Source organism: Hylobates moloch, unplaced genomic scaffold (assembly GCF_009828535.3).
Source record: "Hylobates moloch isolate HMO894 unplaced genomic scaffold, HMol_V3 SCAFFOLD_12, whole genome shotgun sequence".
Taxonomy (NCBI): Eukaryota; Metazoa; Chordata; class Mammalia; order Primates; family Hylobatidae; genus Hylobates; species Hylobates moloch.
Window position 1 is genome coordinate 61,245,123 of NW_026652287.1, and position 22,286 is coordinate 61,267,408.

Sequence of the window (22,286 nt, forward strand, 5' to 3'; positions counted from 1 at the left end):
GGGAGGATAGGAGAGACACTAGAAAGGAAGAAGTGAATAGCTGAAGGGCATTTGCAGACCTCTGAAGACCTTGGTGGATTCACTGCAGAGGTACCCACTGCAGCAAATGAAAAAAAGACACCCACATCTACACATATCCTAATGAAATATCAGTCAACCAGGACTGATGAGATAGGCCAGGTGCAGTGGCTCACGCCTGTAATCCCTGCACTTTGGGAGGCTGAGGCAGGCAGAATGCTTGAGGCCAGGAGTTCAAGACCAGCCTGGCCAACATGGTGAAACCCCGTCTCTATTAAAAATACAAAAATTAGCCAAGCGTGGTGGCACACTCCTATAATCCCAGCTACTCAGGTGGCTGAGGCACAAGAATTGCTTGAACCTAGAAGGCAGAGGTTGTAGTGAGCCGAGATCGTGCCATTGCACTATTCCAGCCCCTGGGTGACAGAGCGAGACTCTGCCTCAAAAAAAGAAAGAAAGAAAGAAAGGAAAGGAAGGAAAGGAAAGGGAAGAGAAGGCAAGGCAAGAGAAGGGAAGGCAAGGCAAGGCAAGAGAAGGCAAGGGAAGGCAAGGCGAGGGGAGGGAAGGGAAGGGAAGTGAAGGGAAGGTAAGGGAAGAAGAAAAAAATGGTACACCTGTACAGGGCACTTACCATGAATAGAGCTTGCAGGACTGGAAGGAAGTTGCTCTGGGTGTCAGTGAGTGGTGAGTGAATGTGAAGGCCTAGGGCATTACTGTACACTCTTGTAGACTAAATACTGTACTATTAGGCTACATTTAAATTATTTTTAAAGATTTTCTTCAATAATAGATTAATTTTAGTATACTGTAACTTTTTACTTTATAAACTTAATTTTTTAACTTTTTGACTTTTTTATAACACAGCTTAAAACACACATTGTACAAATATTTTCTATTTTTATATTCTTACTCTCAAGCTTTTTTCTATTAAAAATTTTTTTTAAACTTTCTAGACCTTTTTTTAAAAAATGAAGAACAAATGCCACAGGAGCCTAGGCCTGCAGAGGGGCAGGATCATCAGTGTCACTGTCCTCCACCTCCATGTCTCATCCCACTGGAAAATCTTCAAGGGTCAGTAACGTGCATGGAGCTGTCACCTCCTGTGGTAACAATGCCTGCTTCTGGATACCTCCTGAAGGACCCACCTGAGCCTGTTTTACAGTTAACTTTATTTTTTTATAAGTAGAAGGAGTACACTCTAAAATAACAATAAAAAGTAGGGTAAATACATAAACCAGTAACACAGTCATTTATTATCATTATCAAGTATTATGTACCGTCCATAACTGCACGTCCTCGGCTTTCACAGGACTGGCAGTGCAGTAGGTTTGTTTACACCAGCATCACCACAAACACGAGAGTAATGCATTGCTCTACGATGTTACAATGGCTATGACATCACTAAGTGATAGGAATTTTTTGGCCCCATTATAATTGTATGGGCCCACTGTCGTATATGTGGTCCATTGTTGACTGAAGCATTGTTATATGGTACATGGCTGTATGTTTATGTAGTTATGACACAGCCACAAAAACACATCGGTTGCAGGAGCAGATGTTTGAGAAAAATAAAATTATAAAGATGAACATGATTGCAAAAATATTTCCTTCCTCTACTGCAACAGAAAAGCACATGTCTGGCCACACATGGCGGCTCATGCCTGGAATCTTAGCACTTGGAAGGCCAAGGTGAGTGGACTGCTTGAGCCCAGTTCAAGATCAGCCTGGGCAACATGGTGAAATCCTGTCTGTAACAAAAATACAAAAAATAGCCGGGCACTATGGCACGTGCCTGTGGTCCCAGCTACTCAGGAGGCTGAAGCAGAGGATGGCTTGAGCCTAGGAGGTGGAGGTTGCAGTGATCCAAGATCATACCACTGCACTTCAGCCTGGGTGACAGAGGGAGATCTCATCTCAAAAAAGAAAAGCAAAGCAAGAGTCTGGCCCAGTCAGCATGTAATAGCAGAGTCCAAACTAGGCTCTGGTAATTGGAATCACCAGCATTTACTAAAGCACCAAGCTTCACATGCACTAGCTCATTTGTTGCCCCACACCAACGCTACGAAGGGAGAAGGAGGAGTTGGAGAGAAACAGAAGTCAATAGGTGTATTCAGTCAACCATTCTGAGCTGAAAGGCTCACCGTTTAAAACATTATTTCCCCCTTATTACAAAAGTGAATAGGACACTTGGAAATATAAAAATATACAAGAGGCCAGGCTGGTGGCTCACACTTGTAATCCCAGCACTTTGGGAGGCCTAGGCAGGCGGATCACTTAAGGCCAGGAGTTCAGGACCAGCCTGGCCAACAAAATACAAAACTAGCTGGATGTGGTGGTACATGCCTGTAATCCCAGCTATGAGCGGGGCTGAGGCATGAGAATCACTTGAACCCAGGAGGTGAAGGTTGCAGTGAGCCAAGATCACGCCACTGCACTCCAGTCTGGGTGACAGAGCAAGACTCTGTCTCAAAAAAAAAAAAAAGGAAAAAAAAAAGAAAATAAAAATGACTCATTGTGATGGTTAATTTTATGTGTCACCTTGGCTGAGCTGTGGTGCCCAGTTGTTTGCTCAAACACTAGACGTTGCTGTGAAGAATTTTGTTGATGTCGTTAACATTTACAATCAGTTGAGTTTAAATAAAGGATATTTACTCTCGATAATGTAGGTGAGCCTAATCTAAGGCCTTAAGAGCAAAAACAGGTTTCTCAATGAAGGAGTTCTGCCTCAAAACTGTAAGATGGAGATTCTGCCTGGGTTTCCAATGGGCTGGCCTGCCATATGAATTTTGAGCTTGCCTGCCCCCACAACTGTGTGAGCCAATTTTTAAAAGAAATCTCACTCTCTCTCTTTCTCACTAACCTATTGGTTGCTTCTCTCGAAAACCCTGGTTGAAACACTTACAATCTCATCTGCCAAAGATATTTTCTATTAATATTTTCCCATTCTGCCTATCTTTTTTCTATGTACTTACAGTATATATGTAATTCTATATATCTATACACATATAATTTTACAATTTATATAAAATAAATATATAATAAATATAAATATATAAAATATTTATATATAATCATACAAAAGATTTATATATAATTATACATATATTAGTTACATATGTATGTTTCCTATACATAATTAACATATATACCATATGTATATATACCATATCTCTCTCTCTTACATACACACACATACAATGTGAGAAAATGAGAAAATAGCCACCATATATATATATATATTTCAACATGAGAAAATAGCCACTATATATATATATATAATATATATATATATATATATTTTTTTCTCCCACAATGTTGCCCAGGCTGATCTCAAACTCCTAGGCTCAAGCAATCCTCCCACCCGGACTATTACCAATTGGCCAATTACCAATTACATACATACCATACATAGGCATATATATACACACACATACACATGTAATTATACAAACACATTTATACATACATACTAGAATGATCAACTCATTTCACTTTGCCTAGGACATTCCCAGTTTTAGCACTAAAAGTCCCACATCCTGGGAAACCCCTCAGTCCCAGGCAAACCGTTATGGTTGGTTACACACACACATACACACACACTTCTTTTTTTTTTTTTTTTTTTGAGACAAAGTCTCGGTCTTGTCCCCCAGGCTGGAGTATTTCAGCTCACTGCAACCTCCGCCTCCTGGGTTCAAGCAATTCTCCTGCCTCAGCCTCCTGAGTAGCTGGGATTACAGGTGCCTGCCACCATGCCTCGCTAATTTTTGTACTTTTAGTAGAGACAGGGTTTCACCAGGTTGGCTAGGCTGGTCTCAAATCCCCTCCTCAGCTGATCCACCTGCCTCAGCCTCCCCAAAGTGCTGGGATTACAAGTGTGAGCCACCGCACCCGGCCACACACACTTCTTAAAAAATAAAATTGTAATCATTTTCTATGTGCTGTTTTAAAACCTAAACTCCTTACTTAAAAATATATTGCGGCCAGGTGGGCATGCCCCTGTAATCCCAGCTACTTGTGGGGCTGAGGTAGGAGAACTGCTTGAGTCCAGGAGTTTAAGACCAGACCAGCCTGGGCAACATTGTAAAAACATAGATATATGGTGGCTATTTTCCTATGTCAAAAAGGATCTTGTGTCGTATCATATTTAATGACTGCATTTCCTTCCATTTCAAGGATGTATCCTTTCATTTAACTAATTCCTTATTACTGGATATCTAGGTTTCCAGTTCCACTATTTTATTTATCTATCATTTTTTGAGATAGGAGACAGGGTCTTACTCTGTTGCCCAGGCTGGAGTGCAGTGGCGTGATCTCAGCTCACTGCAGCCTCGATCTCCCAGGCTCAGGTGCCTCCCATCTCAACCTCCTCTGTAGCTGGGACCACAGGTGCGTACCACCATGCCTGGCTAGTTTTTGTATTTTTTTTTTTTTTTTTTTGGTAGACAGGCAGTTTCGCCATGTTGCCCAGGCTGGTCTCAAACTTCCAGGTTCAAGTGACCTGCCTGCCTCGGCCCCTCAAAGTGTTGGGATTACAGGCATGAGGCACTACCCCCAGCCTAGTTCCACTATTTTAAATTGCCTTTGGTTCTAAAACTAATAAAGGCCAAAACAGCATGAAAAAAAATCACAAACACCCAAACTGCAGACTGCAGCCCTCAAGGAGAGCCAGGCTCTACTTTATCATTTATTACCAAAGTTATTAACAGAAAAAAAAAGTCAGCCTGGGCGTGATGGCTCACACCTGTAATTCCAGCACTTTGGGAGGTCAAGGCAGGCAGATCACTTGAGGTCAGGAGTTTGAGACCAGCCTGGTCAACATGGTGAAACGCTGTCTCTACCAAAAATACAAAAATTAGGCAGGTGTGGTGATGTGCCCCTGTAATCCCAGATACTCAGGAGGCTGAGGCAGGAGAATCACTTGAACCCACGAGGTGGAGGTTTCAGGTGCTGAGATTGTGCCACTGCATTCTAGCCTGCGCAACAGAGTGAGGGTCCGTCTCAAAAAAAAAAAAAGTCCCATTCTCACTTTCAGACACCTGTGCCGCTATGCCGTGCATGACCATAGGTGAAGAAACCCAGAAAGAACTGAGCAACCTCTCTCCATTCTGCCTATAACCACAGGCAGAGTGACTCATTATACTCAAAAAGTCATTAAATCAGCTGGGTGTGGTGGCTCATGCCTGTAATCCCAAAACTTTGAGAGGCTGGGATGGGCAGATCGCTTGAGCCCAGGAGTTTGGGACCAGCCTGAGCAACATAGCAAGACCCTGTCTCGAAAAAAAAAAAAAGACAAAACATTAAATCCTTACCTTTTTAATTCATTCACAATTGATTTATGAACTTCCACTGCGATTTTGCCATCCGAGTGTGTTTTGAGTTCTTGGCATTTGGCACGTAAAATCTCCAGCTGTTCCCTGTTCTCCGCCAGCTCCTTTTCCTGGCCCTGGGTTTTCGTCTCCAGGAGCATTAGTTGTTTAGTCAGCTTAGAAACTGAAAATCAAAAGAGGAGGATAAAAACTTGGCACAGAAGACCTCACAAAACACAATTATTGGCTATTAGGAAATACTAATGAGAGTCAGCTGATAAAAATGACCTTTTAAAGATCTTTTGGGCTGGGCGTGGTGGCTCACACCTGTAATCCCAGCACTTTGGGAGGCTGAGACGGGTGGATCACGAGGTCAGGAGTTCAAGACCAGCCTGGCCAAGTTGGTGAAACCCTGTCTCTACTAAAAATACAAAAATTAGCCAGGCGTGGTGGTGGGTGCCTGTAATCTCAGCTACTCAGGAGGCTGATGCAGAGAATCACTTGAACCCAGGAGGCGAAGGCTGCGGTGAGCTGAGATCACACCACTGCACTCCAGCCTGGGCAACAGAGTGAAACTCTCTCAGAAAAAAAAAAAAAAAAAAAGACTTTTTGGAGTGTTATAAATTAACACCAAAGGCTTTGTCCTTAGAAGTTACTGTCCATACTGGGCACAGTGACTCATACCTGTAACCCCAGCCCTTTGGGAGGCTGAGGGGAGGACTGCTTGGGGTCAGGAGTTCGAGACAAGCCTGGGTAACATAGTGAGACCCCCTAACTCTACATAAAAATTTAAAAATTAGCAGGGCATGGTGACATGCGTCTGTGGTCCCAGATATCCGGGAGGCTGAGGCAGGAGGACTGCTTGAGCCCAGGAGTTCAAGACTACAGTGAGCCGTGACTGGACCACTGCACTCCAGCCTGGATGACACAGCGAGACCTTGTCTCCAAAAACAAAAACCAAAAAAGCCAAAAGAAATTACTGTCTCTACATTAAGCACTCACTAAATATATACTTTTTAAAATAAAATCCACTATAATATTTTACCAAACATGATTCCAGTCTTCAAGGAACTGACTTTCCTAAGACTAAAGCCTTAAATCACACACAGGTGTGCAACCCTATGTCATAACGTTGTCCCTAAAGCTGCAAAATTTTCAAGATTTTTAAGGACATCAAACATGGCCAAACTGAGAACCGGATTTATTATTTTCCTTCCCTCTCCTCATTAAACTTTTATTTTATGTCTTGTATCTAAAGTAAGTCATAAATATTTTCATCCTGTGTTACATGGTTGTACGTAATAATTCCCAAGCGTCTGCTGACACTAGCACTTAGAGGTATTTATTATAGCATAAAACTGTACATCTCTCTACTCTATGAAAATATCTAATTAGTGGCTGGGCACAGTGGCTCACACCTGTAATCCTAGCATTTTGGGAGGCCAAGGTGGGTAGATCACTTGAGGTCAGGAGTTCAAGACCAGCCTGGCCAACATGGTGAAAACCCCTCTACTGAAAATACAAAAATTAGCCAGGAGTGGTGGCACGTGACTGTAATCCCAGCTACCCGCAGGTTGAGGCAGGAGAATCGCTGGAACCCGGCAGGCGGAGGCTGCAGTGAGCCTAGATCATGCCACTGCACTCCAGTCTGGGCGACAGAGTGAGACTGTCTCAAAAAAAGAAAAAGAAAAGAAAATATCTAATTGGTCAAAGTGAATGGCTGTTTGTGGGCAATGGGAAAATGGCACAGGCAACTCACTGAATCATAGAGGTCAAAAGGTTTTCCCTGCCCCATGTGACCAGAAATCCTCTTTCTGTTCAGATCTGGTATGTTCAAGAAAATTAAGCTCAGTAAATAGGAAACTAATGTCATCCCTAACCCTGAAAACAAAGATAAGAGGCTCCACAACTCTGTTTCCCCTCTCCTCTTAACAATGCCAGAGTAAAGGCAAATACTCCTGGGCCATGCAGGTCTCAGGAGAAATCACGTGGAGGAAACTCCTGTGCACGTCTTTGGAAGATGCTCTCATCTTTAAACACGACCTGGTTCTCAGAAACAGGAAGTGCTAGCCCCGCAACTGCAGCAACAGCAGGGGCTGTTCATGGACCTGCCATGGTGTGGAAGGGGCGGCCATTCCAAAAGCAGCTGGAGAGGGGAAAACCTCCATCTGCTTCTCAGGGTGCCAAAGCCTCATGCAAGATGGCTTGTGTTTCAGTTTCCCAGCCTATGCCATTCCTCACTAGAAAAGAAAAATCAGTAAAGCAAAGGGAAAAAATGCCACTATCTTGTACTCATGAATTGTGGTTTTAAAGCAGAAGCGATGACTCTTAGCCTGGCCCCCTTACAGTTGTGCACTGTCACAGACTGTGAGGCTCCTAGGGGTTGAGGGAATGCATGGGAAGAGATGGGAAGAGGGACACTCTCAGAAGGTGTCTGACGGAAATCTAATCTGCAGTGATGTTGCCTCCCAGGCCCGCAGCTCTGAAGGAAGGAAGGACACAGGGGAACTGTTTAGAAAGTGAACGGTTCTGCTTACGCATCCAACAAACATCTGGGAAGAGACCCTGTGTTATTTCAGATGTTTACCTCGCGTGATCGTTCCCATTTCTAAGGTACTATTTTACCCCAAAACCAGTTGTGCTGAGTCTAGCACTATCACCTATGAGTGATTTACAAACCCATGGGATGATGAGAGACACTGGAGTCTGAGAAAGCAATCTATGCATTGAGGGTAATGACGTGGAAAGGTTATAAACAGCCACATTTCAGTCAAGAATGTAAAACGTGACTTCTCTCATTTTCAACTGGGGGTCCCGGCAGGAGGGAGATAGAAGGGTAAAATGACAATAGTGACATCACCGCATGGCCATTCCTCGCTGGAAGGACCTCACCTTCTTGGAGGCGCTCCTGGTGGCTGTCCTTGACTTTCCTTTGCTGAATCTCCAACTGCTCCAGCAACAACTTATTTTCCTCTAAAACCAGTTTTGCTTGAGTCTGAAGCTGACACCTGCAATTGATTTACAAGATGAAATACTGTGATTCAGGTGCTGAATGGTTACAGAAACACTCTGGAATCTAAAAGGAAGCAATGGGTGCATTATAGGTAATGAATATCAAGCCATGTCTTCATGTTAAACATATTAATACAGCAACAAATCCTGCCATTTGCAGTCAGTTGGGGAAGGACAGCCGTGAAGTCTGAATTATGGACTGCTTCAGAAATGCTTTCAGATGTAAAATTTCAAACATGTACAGAAGTAAAGAAGATAGAGTAGGAGACTCCCATGTGCACAATACCCAGTTTGAACAGTCACTAAATGGCTGATGAGGTTTCATCTGTATAAACCTGTAGTCCTGCCACCCAGTATATTATTCTGAAGCCCATATGGAACATGTTTAAAGAATTTAGAAAGTTCCCATTTCAATTTTAAAATACTCCTTTGTAAGCAGTAGCATATTCGCAGAAAAAAAAAAAAAAATTTTTTTTTTTTTTTTTTTTTGAGACAGAGACTCGCTCTGTCGCCCAGGCTGGAGTGCAGTGGCGCAATCTCGGCTCACTGCAAGCTCTGCCTCCCGGGTTCACACCATTCTCCTGCCTCAGCCTCCCAAGTAGCTGGGACTATAGGTGTCCGCCACCATGCCTGGCTAATTTTTTTGTATTTTTAGTAGAAGCAGGGTTTCACCACGTTAGCCAGGATGGTCTCGATCTCCTGACCTCGTGATCTGCCCGCCTTGGCCTCCCAAAGTGCTGGGATTATAGGCATGAGCCACCGCGCCTGGCCAAAATGGTTTCTTAGAACTGTATGAATCTGCCCCAGCCTTCCTCTCAGCACAAGCAAATCCTCTCCTTCCAGTGCAATGTAAATCCCAGCCCAGCTCAGCCCTCAAGATCGCAAATTCTGATTAGAATGAGCTGAAGGGACCTTAGAAATCATCTAGTGAAATGCTGACCACGCAAAGTACAGTGGGTGGTAAGTTTACTTAATAAAGCAGTAAATAATCTCGATTTTCCACTTGAAACCCTACAGGTGAGGAGGAGGAAGGAGAGAGACAAGATGAAAGGAGTCAGGCTGTAACAACGGTGTGGCTCCAACAGTGGTGTGCACTGGCTCCTGGGCACTGTGGGGGTGCCTCTTGCCTGCTACCAGCACCCATGGAGTGGGCTGCCATGCTGTCGGGAGGGGGCTCACCCAAAACTGGTCTGTGCTAGCCTCCTCATTCCCGCCACAAACTGGGCAGCTCCACGATGGTCTGTTTTATGTTTTAGACTTATATATTTATTTATTTAGAGATAGGGTCGCACTCTGTTGCCCAGGCTGGAGTGCAGTGGTGAGATCTTGGCCCACTACAACCTCCACCTCAGCTTCCTGAGTATCTGGGATTACAGGCATGCATCACCAGACCAAGCTAATTTTTGTATTAGTATTTTTTGGTAGAGACAGGGTTTCACCATGTTGGCTAGCCTGGTCTCGAACTCCTGACCTCAGGTGATCCTCCTGCCTCCGCCTCCCAAGGTGCTGGGATTACAGGCGTGAGCTACCATCCCGGCCGTGTTTTGGACTAATTTATAAGACTTTTTCTTTATTTGTTCATTCATTCGTTTACTCCTTCCTTCCTCCCTCCCTTCATTCATTTCACTTTTTTTTAGAAACAGGGTCTTGCTCTGTCACCCAGGCAGGACAGGAGTACAGTGGCGCCATCAGAGCTCACTGTAGCCTTGAATTCCCGGGCTTAACGAATCCTCCTGCTTCCGCCTTCTGAATAGCTAGGACTACAGGTGCATGCCATCACACCCAGCTAATTTTTAATTGTTTTTTTGTTTTTGTTTTTGTTTTTTTTGAGACAAGGTCTTGTTCTGTCACCTAGGCTGCTGCACAGTGGTGTGATCATAGCTCACTGCAGCCCTGAACTCTTCGCCTCAAGTGCTCCTCCCACCTTGGCCTCCCAAAGCATTAGGATTACAGCAGTGAGCCACTGAGCCTGAGCCATTTCTTTTTAAAATGAAAGGGATCAATCCCCCATTCCTAAAAAAAGTTCAAAATCTCAGATTTGGTTTAACACTCCCTCTTATTTTGTTTTATTTATTTATTTATTTATTTTATTATTTGAGACACGGTCTCACTCTGTTGCCCAGGCTGGAGTGCAGTGGCACGATCTAGGCTCACTGGCAGCCTCCACCTCCTGGGTTCAAGTGATTCTCCTGCCTCAGCCTCCTGAGTAGCTGGGATTACAGTCGTGCACCACCACGCCTGGCTATTTTTTATATTTTTAGTAGAGATACAGTTTCACCATGTTGGCCATACTGGTCTCAAACTCCTGGCCTCAACTGATCCTCCTGCCTCGGTCTCCCAAAGTGCTGGGATTATAGGCGTGAGCCACTGCACCCAGCCTCCCTCTTATTTTATAGAGAAAGAAACAGACCCATTAAGCCTGAGGTTACCCAGTGATTCAGGGGAAGTTAGGAAAAGAAATATACAAAATTTAGTTGCACCCGCAGAAGTTCATTGAGAAATTACTGGCAACCAAGCAGAAAGCGTCTGCTGGGCTAGGTGTGGTGGTTCACACCTGTAATCCCAATACTTTGGGAGGTGGAGGCGGGCAGATCACCTGAGGTCAGGAGTTGGAGACCAGCCTGTCCAACGTGGTGAAACCTCATCTCTACTAAAAATCAAAAAAAAAAATCAGCCAGGCATGGTGGTGGGCGCCTATAATCCCAGCTACTCAGGAGGCTGAGGCAGGAGAATCACTTGTACCCGGGAGGTGGAGGTTGCAGTGAGTCGAGATCACACCACTGCACTTCAGCCTGGGCAGCAGAGCAAGACTCTGTCTCAAAAAAAAGAAAGAAAGAAAGCATCTGCTGAAGTGTGAAGTCTGTGTACCGAGTGCTGTGTGCAGGTTTAGCAGCCATGCAGGTGTGCAGGTACTGAGAGCAGCAAGGAGGTCTGCCCACCAAGTGTGATGCTCCAGAGCCCAGAGACCCTCCTGCAGCTGGAGGGCAGTGAATTCAAAGTAAGGGGTTGGCAGCCAGGGAGGCCCTGAGCAAGCCTAACACTCTCCCCATGCTGGCGTGGGCCATCACACTAGAGCAAAGGGCAGATTTCAAATCCCAACGAATGCAGGATTAGGGAACACTGCAGGGCTGTGGATTTGAAAGCAAGGCCTGCCTTCCTTTCCTTTGTTTCACTGATTTTATTTTAAGGAAACGCAGACAAGTTGGATTTGTGGCTATATACAAGGCTAGGGAAGGAATCTGGGGTTCCAGAATCTGACGAGGTCTCTTGAGCCCCAGCCTGGCTAAGCTGCTTTCCAGGCCACTGTTCAAGGAGGGTGTGAGGGGAGACACACTAGGAACCCTGACAGAAGAAAATCCAAGCTCAGCCACGGAGGTCACAGAGCACCAAGACCCAGGAGTTGCCTGAGCCAGTCCCACCTGACGCATCAGTGACCACAAAATCAGGGAGAGCCAATGGTAAGAATGCTGTTGACTCAATTCCAGATTTCTAAACATCACATATAGAAAATACTTCATTTTTTCCAGTGATGTTAAGACATTTGAAAACATTAAATATAACATAGCTATTCAAAGTGAGTAATTTTTGTTTTCTTAGTCCTGCCTGGATATTGCTTTTAGGCTTTTCAAGACATGTTCTTTCTCTAATTCAGTTAACAGGCATTTGCTGTTGCTGTGCTAGATGCGGGGCCACACACAAAAATGAGCAGGACATTGGTTCCTGCCCCTGAGGAGTTCACAAAGGAGAAGATGGAGGCAGATGTGGAGGCAGACAGGATAGGCAGGCACAGTGTGGCAGGTACCAGGACAGGGCATGTGTTTAGGGCTACATCAGAACTGGAGACAAGGGGCCAGGTGCAGTGGCTGAAGCCTGCAATCCTAGCACTTTGGGAGGCCAAGACGGGAGGATCACTGGAGCCCAAGAGTTCGAGACCAGCCTGGGTAACCCAGTGAGACTCTGTATTTACAAAAAATTTTTAAAAATGGCTGGGCATGGTAGCGCACACCTGTAGTCCCAGCTACTTGGGAGGTTGAGGTGGGAGGATGGCTTGAGCCCAGGAGGTTGAGGCTGCAGTGAGCTATGACTGAGCCACTGCACTCCAGCCTGGGTGACAGAGTGAGATCCTAACTCTAAAAAAACATAAGAAACAGAGATGCCGGGCGCAGTGGCTCACGCCTATAATCCCAGCACTTTGGGAGGCCAAGGTGGGCAGATCACATGAGGTCAGGAGTTCGAGACCAGCCTGGCCAACATGGTGAAACCCCATCTCTACTAAAAATACAAAAATTAGCCAGGCGTGGTGGCACGTGCCTGTAATCCCAGCTACTCGGGAGGCTGAGGCAGGAGAATCACTTGAATCCAGGAGGCAGAGGTTGCCGTGAGCCGAGATCACGCCATTGCACTCCAGCCTGGGCAACACAGCAAGACTCTGTCTCAAAAAAAAAAAAAAGAAAAGAAAAGAAACAGAGACAAGGGAGCAATAATGGCCTCTCCTGAAGGCAGCGCTATAGACAAGTGCCATTACAGTAGGACCCTAGAGGATGAGGAGTGCAGAAAGGGCTTTTGGAGGAAGGACAGATTGGAAGTGGGGCAACCTCAGTTGTCAGGGAATCTGCCAGGGCAGGCGGATGGAAGCTGGTCGTGCTGGCCTCATGAGCTTTCTGTTTTGGGAGGCCATTTTGAGCTTTCTGTTCTCAACCCCTGGGAGCCATCGTTGGGGCCTAAGAAGGGATGAGACTCTCCAGGTCTGAGATGGAAAAATCACCCTAGAAAAATACCAACTCAGAAAATAAAAAGCAGAAAGCAACCATATTTCAGGTTTGAGAACCTACTTAGAATTTTAAAAGTCATCTTGAAAATATAAGTTTAGAATGATTTATTAGGGTTTTATTGCACCTTATTAATTTCTTAGAAACTCTCCCTTAAAATATTTTAGTTAAGAATGTAATTATGTATTTGATAATTTTATAACATATTTTCCTATTACCCTTTGTTTTAAATTAGCAAAAGAGCAGAAACACAATGCCACTTGCCATTCCTCACTGGTAACGGCACTACTCTTATTTAACTCTTGGTGCAATTCTTCATTTTCTTTCACCACTTCTTGGACTCGCATTCTAAACATTCTCATTTCCTCCTGAAATAAAATGTACGTAAATTATAACACACACATACCCACGCATCTATATTTCTCAGTTCTGGTGCTGCTGCTGTGGCTAAAATCAAATGGTAACAGCCATTTAGCAAGGTCTCACAACAGGCCAGCCTTCAACTCTCAGTACCAGCACCAGTGGTGCCTGCTCTCAGGGAGCTTACGGTCTAGTGAGAAAGCACTAGGACCAAATGCAAGGCCAAGTACAAGAGGCAAAGAACCTGGGCTTTCGAGTATTAGATTCCTAATCTGCTAACATTGTTCTATAACTGCCAAATACTGATAGAAAAGGCAGAGATGCCCATCAACGCTGACATTTTTCCTTTATTTGAAGATGCAGGAGAATATATTGGAGGGTTTTCATATAAAAATAAGACCTTTTCATCCTTAATTAAAGCTAGATTTGGTGGGGAAGGGGTTAGTTAGTGTGGGAGTTGGAGGAAGCTCTTAATTTTTTTTTTTTTTTTTTTTTTTTGAGACAGGGTCTCACTCTGTCGCCCAGGCTAGAGTGCAGTAGTGCAATCACGGCTCACTGCAGCCTCAACCTCCTAGACTCAAGCGATCCTCCCACCTCAGCTTCCCAAGTACCTGTACTACCATGCCTGGCTAATTTTTGTATTTTGTGTATAGACGAGGTTTCGCCATGTTACTCAAGGCTGCTCTTGAACTCCTAGGCTCAAGCAATCTTCCTGCCTCAGACTCCCAAAATGCTGGGATTACAGTCATGAGTCACCACGTCCAGCCAAGGCTCTTAGTTTTGTCCATGACAACCATGAGAAAGTGTCTTACTAGCGTCATCAGTCTGCAGAGCTTCAATGGCCATTAGCCGCAACACGAGGTCTGTCACTGGGCCAGTTTTGATGCCTAACAGTCTATGTCTGTTTCAGCTCCCAACAGTCTGTGTGTGTGACACTTCAGCTGAGCCTCCTCCATCAGGGCTTTTCCAGCTTCCGTGTCCTGAGCTGTCCTTTCGTGAGAATCTGAGGTGCCAATATTTACTCTGGTGTGCCTCTAAAATATTCTACTCCCAGCTGTCAGATGTTTATGCCTACACCCTTTTAACTTAAAGCAGCACTGCCAAGTAACTTCTCCTCTCATCTCTCCATCCAGACACACTCACTCACTGCTGGCAGTCCATGTGACTCTTTTTTGGAACAGGGGTCAGGCAAATTAAAGTGTGCAAACCAGCTGCCTGTTTTTATAAATAAAGTTTGATTAGAGCATGGCCTCAGCCATTATTTACATGTTATCCTCAGCGGCTTTCATGTTGCAACAGCAGGGCTGAGCAGGTGCAAACAGAAACTGCATGGCCTCCAAAGCCTAAAGTACTTATTAACTGGCCCTTGACAGAAAGTGTGTGCTGACCCTGATTTAGAAGGAGCACCAAAATAATAACATTATTAGTTATTAGGATTGTTATATATTCAATTAGTACAAGATTCATTCATGTTCTCAGAAAATTAAGTGTCCAACACTAAGTCTAAATGAAAAGGATTAAAATTCCTTTCCATGGGACATGGACACGGGATAGCATCACTGACGAGGAACAAGCTGGGAGCCTCTTAAAGGACCCTCCCAGCTCAGGATCCCAGAACAACCAACATTTCTTTCGCTGGATCCTTCCAATTTCAGGGATCTATATGGACACTTAAATGAGGAACTCAGAGGAATGTAGGAGGCACAGGAGGCATCTACAACACCTGCACAGGCTTGGCCTCCTGAGGTTAGAATGAGCTCTGCTGTGCGAAGCCATTCCCATAAAACGGCGGTGGACAAGGCAGAAATGGATAAAAACCTCACTTCTCCATTTCCAATAGCTCAGCAATCAGACTTCCCTGGGGTCAGCTCATACTAGAATTAAGAAGCATCTAAGTTTGCCCAAAACATCTCCAGCCTTTCCTTCCCATGTCTGCCCAAATAGCCCTTCTCTTTTTTTTTTTTTTGAGACAGAGTCTGGCCCCATCGCCAGGCTGGAGTGCAGTGATGCAATCTCGGCTCACTGCAACGTCCAACTCCCTGGTTCAAGCTATTCTCCTGCCTCAGCCTCCCAAGTAGCTGGGATTACAGACACGTGCCACCACACCAGCTAATTTTTGTACTTTTAGTAGAGACAGGGTTTCACCATGTTGGCCAGGCTGGTCTTGAACTCCTGACCTCATGTGATCCACCCGCCTCGGCCTCCCAAAGTGCTGAGATTACAGGCGTGAGCCACCGCACCCAGCCCAAATGGCCCTTCTAATGGTGGTATTTGCAGCTGCAGAGTACCAGGAAAGAAGTGCTTCCCCCTGCTGTCTTCCCTGCACCCCAAGATCTCAGCCCATATGGGCTGGCTGTCCAGAAAGCCATGGCTTCTCATGCAGCACTGCTCTGACCCTCCATACCTCTCCCCTCACTCCCTATCCACCCCTCCTGCTCTGCCAATCATTCCCTTACTTCCTCCCCTCTTCCTTCTTTCCCTCCCTCCCTCCCTCCATCCCACCCTGCCACACTCCTTCCTTCCTCCTTTCTGTCCTCTAATAAACATTTGGTTATCTATAATATGCTGGGTATACCTACATTCAAAATGTTTCTATAAAATTTGAAGCGGTCCTATATTTTTATAAATCTTGTCTCTTCTGAGACATTTGCCAGCCTACCTTGAGGGTGGCATTGAGCTCGTCCTTCTCTTTCATTATATCTTCATAAGCCAGCAACAATGGTGACAGGTACTTTATATCCAACTGAAGATAGAGAGTAAAGGAAGGTTAATATATTTCTTACATCTAAACACAACCAGCAAATTTTTAAATGGCAAGAAGTTACACTTTTTTGAAATGGTTTCTTTGGTTGCTGTTGTTACTGTTTTTTAAGGACCCTCCCAGCTCAGGATCCCAGAACAACCAACATTTCTCTCCTCGGATCCTTCCAATTTCAGGGATCTATATGGCCACTTAAATGAGGAACCCAGAGGCATGCAGGAGGCACAGGAGTCATCTACAACACCCGCACAGGCTTGGCCTCCTGCAGTTAGAATGAGCTCCGTTGCCCGAAGCCATTCCCACTCTGCCGCCCAGGCTTGCATGCAGTGGCACGATCTCAGCTCACTGCAACCTAAACCTCCCGGGTTCAAGTGATTCTCTTGCCTCAGCCTCCCAAGTAGCTGGGACTATAGGTATGCACCATCACACCCAGCTAATTTTTGTATTTTTGGCAGAGACAGGGTTTCCCCACGTTGGCCAGGCTGGTCTTAAACCCTTGACCTCAACTGATCCACCTGCCTCAGCCTTCCAAAGTGCTGGGGTTACAGACATGAGCCACCACGCCTGGCCTGAAATGGTTTTTAATATCTATGCAAATATAGCCTGAAAATATGGGCCTGAAATTAAATAATTTTTACTTACCAACCAGGGTGGTATAGGGCCCTTGGATGGTAGGCCTTCAATATTTAAGCTCTAAGAACAAAACATGTATTGAAGAGAAGTTAAACCACACTTCCTCTGAATTTTCAAGTCTTAGATATTCTTAATCTAGACTGGGCATTGCCCATCTATGCATTTATCTGTCTATCCATCTGCCTACCCACCTACCCACCTACCCACCTACTCATCCATCCATCCATCCATCCACTCTCCCATACACCTACCCATCTATCTATCTATCTATCTATCTATATGTATATATGTATATATGAGAGAAATATTTTTTCTGAAATGTTTGAGAGTAATTTGCAGATATAATGCCCCTTTTCCTCTAAATACTTGTATTTCCTAAAAACAAAAACATTCATTTACTTAACCACAGTACTGTCATGAAAATCAGGAAATCAACACTGATAACAATACTATTTTCATATATATATATATATTTATTACTGCTCCTTGCAGAGCAGGGGTACCCCATAGGCAGTGTGCCTAGAGTAGCCTATAATACTATTTGTTAACCTAACCTAACCTATATGTTATCTTCAAATTTCATCTATTTTCCCACTAATGTTCTTTTCTAATCAAGGATCCAATTCAGGGTCACACGTTGCATTTAGCTGTCAAGTCTTTTATGTCCTTTTTTTTGTTTTTTTTTTTCTTCTGAGACAGGGTCTCATTCCATCACCCGGGCTGGAGTGTAGTGGTGAGATCATGGCTCACTGCAACTTCTGCCTTCTGGGCTCAAGCAATCCTCCCACCTTAGCCTCCTGAGCAGCTCAGACTACAAGCGCATGCCACCACACCTGGCTAATTTTTTTATTTTTTGTAGAAATGGGGTTTCACCATGTTGCCCAGGCTGGTCTTAAACTCCTGGGCTGAAGTGATCCTCCTGCCTCAGCTTCGCACAGTGCTGGGATTGCAAGTGTGAGCCAGCACACTTGGCCTTTTGGTTTCGTTTTGGTTTTTGTTTTTTTTTTTTTTTTTTTTTTGAGACAGTCTCACTCTGTCACACAGGCTGGAGTACAGTGGTATGATCTCGGCTCACTGTAACCTCTGCCTCCCGGGTTCACGCAATTCTCATGCCTCAGCCCCCTGAGTAGCTGGGACTACAGGTGTGTGCCACCACACCTGGCTAATTTTTGTATTTTTAGTAGAGGTGGGGTTTCACCATATTGGCCAGGCTGGTCTCGAACTCCTGACCTCAAGTGATCCGCCCACCTCAGCCTCCCAAAATGCTGCGATTATAGGTGTGAGTCACTGCACCTGGCCTCCAGCCCTTTTTAGTCTTTTAAAATCTGGAACATATCTAGTGACTGTTTTCACTGGATATGGAACTTTTTAATGTCATATTGTTGAGTGTCTGGATTTTGTTACCTTCCTTTAAAGAGTACTGGTTTCTTTTCCTTCCGCCCTTCCTTTCTCCCTCCTCTCTCTCTCTCTCTCTCTTTCTTTCAGCTCCTAAGTTGCTTGTGGATCACCTTCATGCTTCTGAGGCTTGTTTTTTCACCCTGGTCATGGTAGGTCTGTAGTAACCTTTCCTAAAAAGCTCTTTTAGCCATACCTCTCAGGCATGGCCCTCCTGGGCTCTTGACTCAATGCAAGGTCTCTCCATTGTGGCTGGGCAGAACTCGAAGGTTCCTGGTGCTGTGTGAGCTCTGGGAACCATGCAGCTCACAGCTCCCCGTTCTTATTTTCTGCCCAGTATCTTGGAGTCTCATCCCACACGTGTGCAGGGTGGTATTCCACAAGACTCCAAGGAGCCCCATGCAGATTTATATAGGTAGCTCTTTCTCTCCAGGACTCCATTCTTTCTGGTATTCTTGCCCTACAAATTCTAGTCTCCTCAGCTTCCCCAGACTCTCATCTCTGTTGAACTCAGGGAAGGGCTCAGCTCAGGCCCTTCCCCCCTGCTCTGTGATCTGAGACTGCCTCCAGACAGAAAGCAGATCATAGGCTCATCTATTTATCCTGCTGCTCTTGAGGGTCATAGGCCGGTACTGCCTACTGCTTGACATCTGTAAACATTTGCATTACATATTCTGTCTGGTTTTCTATTTGTTTAGAGTAGGAGGGAAAATCTAGTACAGAATCAATGGCCTAGACAAAATATTTATTTCACAAAAGCTTTACAATGTGAACACCTTAATATCTATGTAATTACTCACTCACTCTGCAAACATTGGCAACTCGCTAAGTCATTATGGACACTGCAACGCAACCCTTGCTTTCAAGGATTCTATGACCTAGTAACAGAAATAAATTCCACTAACACGTATGTACATGATATACAAAAACAGTATAGGGTAGAATGCTATAAGTGCCTTAAGAGTGATTACAAACAAAAGTCTGCAATGGTTTAAAAGAGAGAGAGGGCTGGGCATGGTGGCTCATGCCTGTAATCCCAGCACTTTGGGAGGCTGAGGAGGGTGGATCATTTGAGGTGAGGAGTTTGAGACCAACCTGGCCAACATGGTGAAACCCCATCTCTACTAAAAATACAAAAATTAGCTGGGCGTGGTGGAACACGCCTGTAATCCCAGCCATTCAGGAGGCTGAGAAACAAGAATCACTTGAACCCGGGAGGTAGAGGTTGCAGTGAGCTGAGATTGTGCATGCTGCACTCCAGCCTGGGTGACATACAGAGACTGTGTCTAAAAAAAAAAAAAAAAAGAGGGAGAGAGAGAGATCAATCACTTCTGGCTGGGGTGATCAGGGAAGACTGTCATGGAGAACATGGCATTTGCACAGGGCAGAAGACAACATGGGAGGAGGCTGTCCCTGGGCCTGTCTGCCCGCCCCATGGTCCTGCAGAAGGCCCTGACCTAGCAAGCATGTTTTGAATTATAGGACCCTAAGAACTTTGTTTTTGTTTAAAAGTTAGTATTATGTTAAGTGAAAGAAGTCAGTCACACAAAGTCATGTCTTGCATGATTTCATTTCTATGAAATGTTCAGAACAGACAAGTTCATAGAGACAGAAAATAGATTAGTGGTTACCAGCAGCTGAGCTGGAGGAAGTGGGCAGCAGGGGAACGCAGGGAGCGATTCCCAACAGGTATGACACTTCCTTTTTTTTTCCCTTTTTTTTTTTTTGAGACGGAGTCTCACTCTCTCTGTCACCCAGGCTGGAGTGCAGTGGCATGATCTTGGCTCACTGCAACCTCTGCCTCGCAGGTTCAAGCGATTCTCCTGCCTCCGCCTCCCAAGTAGGTGGGATTACAGGTGCGCATGACCATGCCTGGCTAATTTTTTTGTATTTTTAGTATAGATGGGAATTCACCATGTTGGTCAGGCTGGTCTCGAACGCCTGACTTCAACTGATCCGCCCACCTCAGCCTCCCACAGTGCTGGGATTATAGGTGTGAGCCACCATGCTCAGCCAACATTTCTTGATTTAACAAAAGTGCTCTAAAATTGATTGTGGTGATGGTTGCATAATTCTGTGACTACAATAAAAACCACTAAATGGTACACTTTAAAAATGGGTATGAATTGGATGGTATGTGAATCATATTTCAAAGCTGTTATTAAAAAAAAAAAAAGTGAAACGTAAGCCCTCCTTCAAACAGCAACTCAGAAGCCCATGAGGCCTGAACTCCCAGGAGCCACGGGAGAACACCGTGTGCCTCCCCGCCCTCTACCCCAGCAAGAGCCCAGCCAGTGGTGCCTCCCTCTTCTGTGTCCACAGTGTCACTCACATCCTCACAGCCCCAAGTTCTGTAAGAGTAAGGACCTGAGCATTGGTTCATCTGGCACTCCTCCCGGCATCTCATGCAGTGACCTGCTCAGTGAGAGTGTGTGGCATTGGACTCTGCAACTGTTCTTAGAACTGAAAACTCTGCTTTCCTTTCCAAGTTAATGCACTGACAACAGCTGCAACTTTCAGGAACGTGACTGAGAAGGGAGCAGCCAACACACACCTTCATTCTTTTACTTTTGTTATTTTTTTTTTTTTTTAATTTTTGAGACAGGGTCTTGCTCTGTCGCCCAGGCTGGAGTGTAGTGGCACAATCTCAGCTCACTGCACCCTCGACCTCCCATGCTCAAGAGGTCCTCTTGCCTCAGCCTCTTAAGTAGCTGGGGCTACAGGCGTGTGCCACCATGCTCAGCTAATTTTTAAAAATTTTTTATTTGTAGAGACTAAGTCTCGCCATGTCCCCCAGGATGGTCTCAAACTCCAGAGCTCAAGCAATTCTCCCACCTCAGCCTCTGAAAGAGCCGGGATTACAGGCACGAGCCACCTCATCCGGCCTCTTTTACTTTGTACACTTCTGTATTGTCCCAATGTTTTACAGTCTTTATTGCCTTTATTACGGGGAAGAAGGAAGGGAAGAAGGCAAGAAACAGAATGGTCCTTAGAAACATTGTGCCTTGGACAGAGCTTTTCTTACATCAAATTATAATAAATAAGAACCTCTCAAGATTGGAAATCAATTCAACAGTAAAGGCTAAAAAATCTGAAAAGCTGATTTTCACAATCGGAAACGTTACCTCTTCCTTGGACAAATGCCTGAATTTTGTCTGATATCGACTGAGTTCTACATTCAAACGATGGACAGTCATTTTCAATCCATCATTTTCATCCACCAGTTCTTGAGCTTGTTTTCGCAGATAAAGTAATTCAGGTGCAGCAACTAGGGAAACAAATTTAATATTATACTATAAGAAATAATGTCCAATTTACCCAGATTTTATTTAAATTGCAAATTGTTTGCTTTTCCCCCCTCTTTCAGGCTCAGAGGCAATGAACTGTGTGTGTATGTATGTCTACGTGTGAGTGAATGAATAGAAGTTACAACGTTTTTTGTTTTTTTTTGAGACGGAGTCTCGCTCTGTCACCCAGGCTGGAGTGCAGTGGCGCAATCTTGGCTCACTGCAAGCTCCGCCTCCCGGGTTCACGCCATTCTCCTGCCTCAGCCTCTCCGAGTAGCTGGGACTACAGGCGCCCGCCACCACGCCCGGCTAATTTTTTGTATTTTTAGTAGAGACGGGGTTTCAGCGTGGTCTCGATCTCCTGACCTCGTGATCCGCCCGCCTCGGCCTCCCAAAGTGCTGGGATTACAAGCGTGAGCCACCGCGCCCGGCCGTTACAACGTTTTTTAACACTGAATAGTTAACATTATATTGGAAGTTTGTGGAAGTTTTTGCATGTACAATAAAGTAAAATAAAAATTTCAAGTTGGAAAGGAATAGTCATTGTTTCAGATGACATAAGAATATGTGCTTTGAAAAATCATATAGAAGGCCAGGCGCGGTGGCTCATGCTTGTAATCCCAGCACTTTGGGAGGCTGAGGCGGGCAGATCACGAGGTCAGGAGATCGAGACCACGGTGAAACCCCGTCTCTACTAAAAATACAAAAAATTAGCCGGGCATGGTGGCAGGCGCCTGTAGTCCCA

The 22,286-nt window shown here is 44.9% G+C and overlaps 1 protein-coding gene across 3 annotated transcripts in view; it reads right to left on the reverse strand.

Moving 5' to 3' along the window:
• The window catches only part of CEP89 (centrosomal protein 89), a 98,589-nt gene that overhangs the window by 35,820 nt on the left and 40,483 nt on the right, over window positions 1-22,286 (reverse strand). For all 3 annotated transcript variants that reach the window (XM_032170375.2, XM_058425626.1, XM_032170377.2), the window contains exons 9-14: window positions 21,380-21,522; window positions 16,869-16,919; window positions 16,125-16,208; window positions 13,370-13,473; window positions 8,217-8,332; window positions 5,328-5,508 (exon numbers count right to left, since the gene is read on the reverse strand). In XM_032170375.2, coding sequence (XP_032026266.1) covers window positions 5,328-5,508; window positions 8,217-8,332; window positions 13,370-13,473; window positions 16,125-16,208; window positions 16,869-16,919; window positions 21,380-21,522 — 679 coding nt within the window. The remainder of the gene's footprint in view (window positions 1-5,327; window positions 5,509-8,216; window positions 8,333-13,369; window positions 13,474-16,124; window positions 16,209-16,868; window positions 16,920-21,379; window positions 21,523-22,286) is intronic.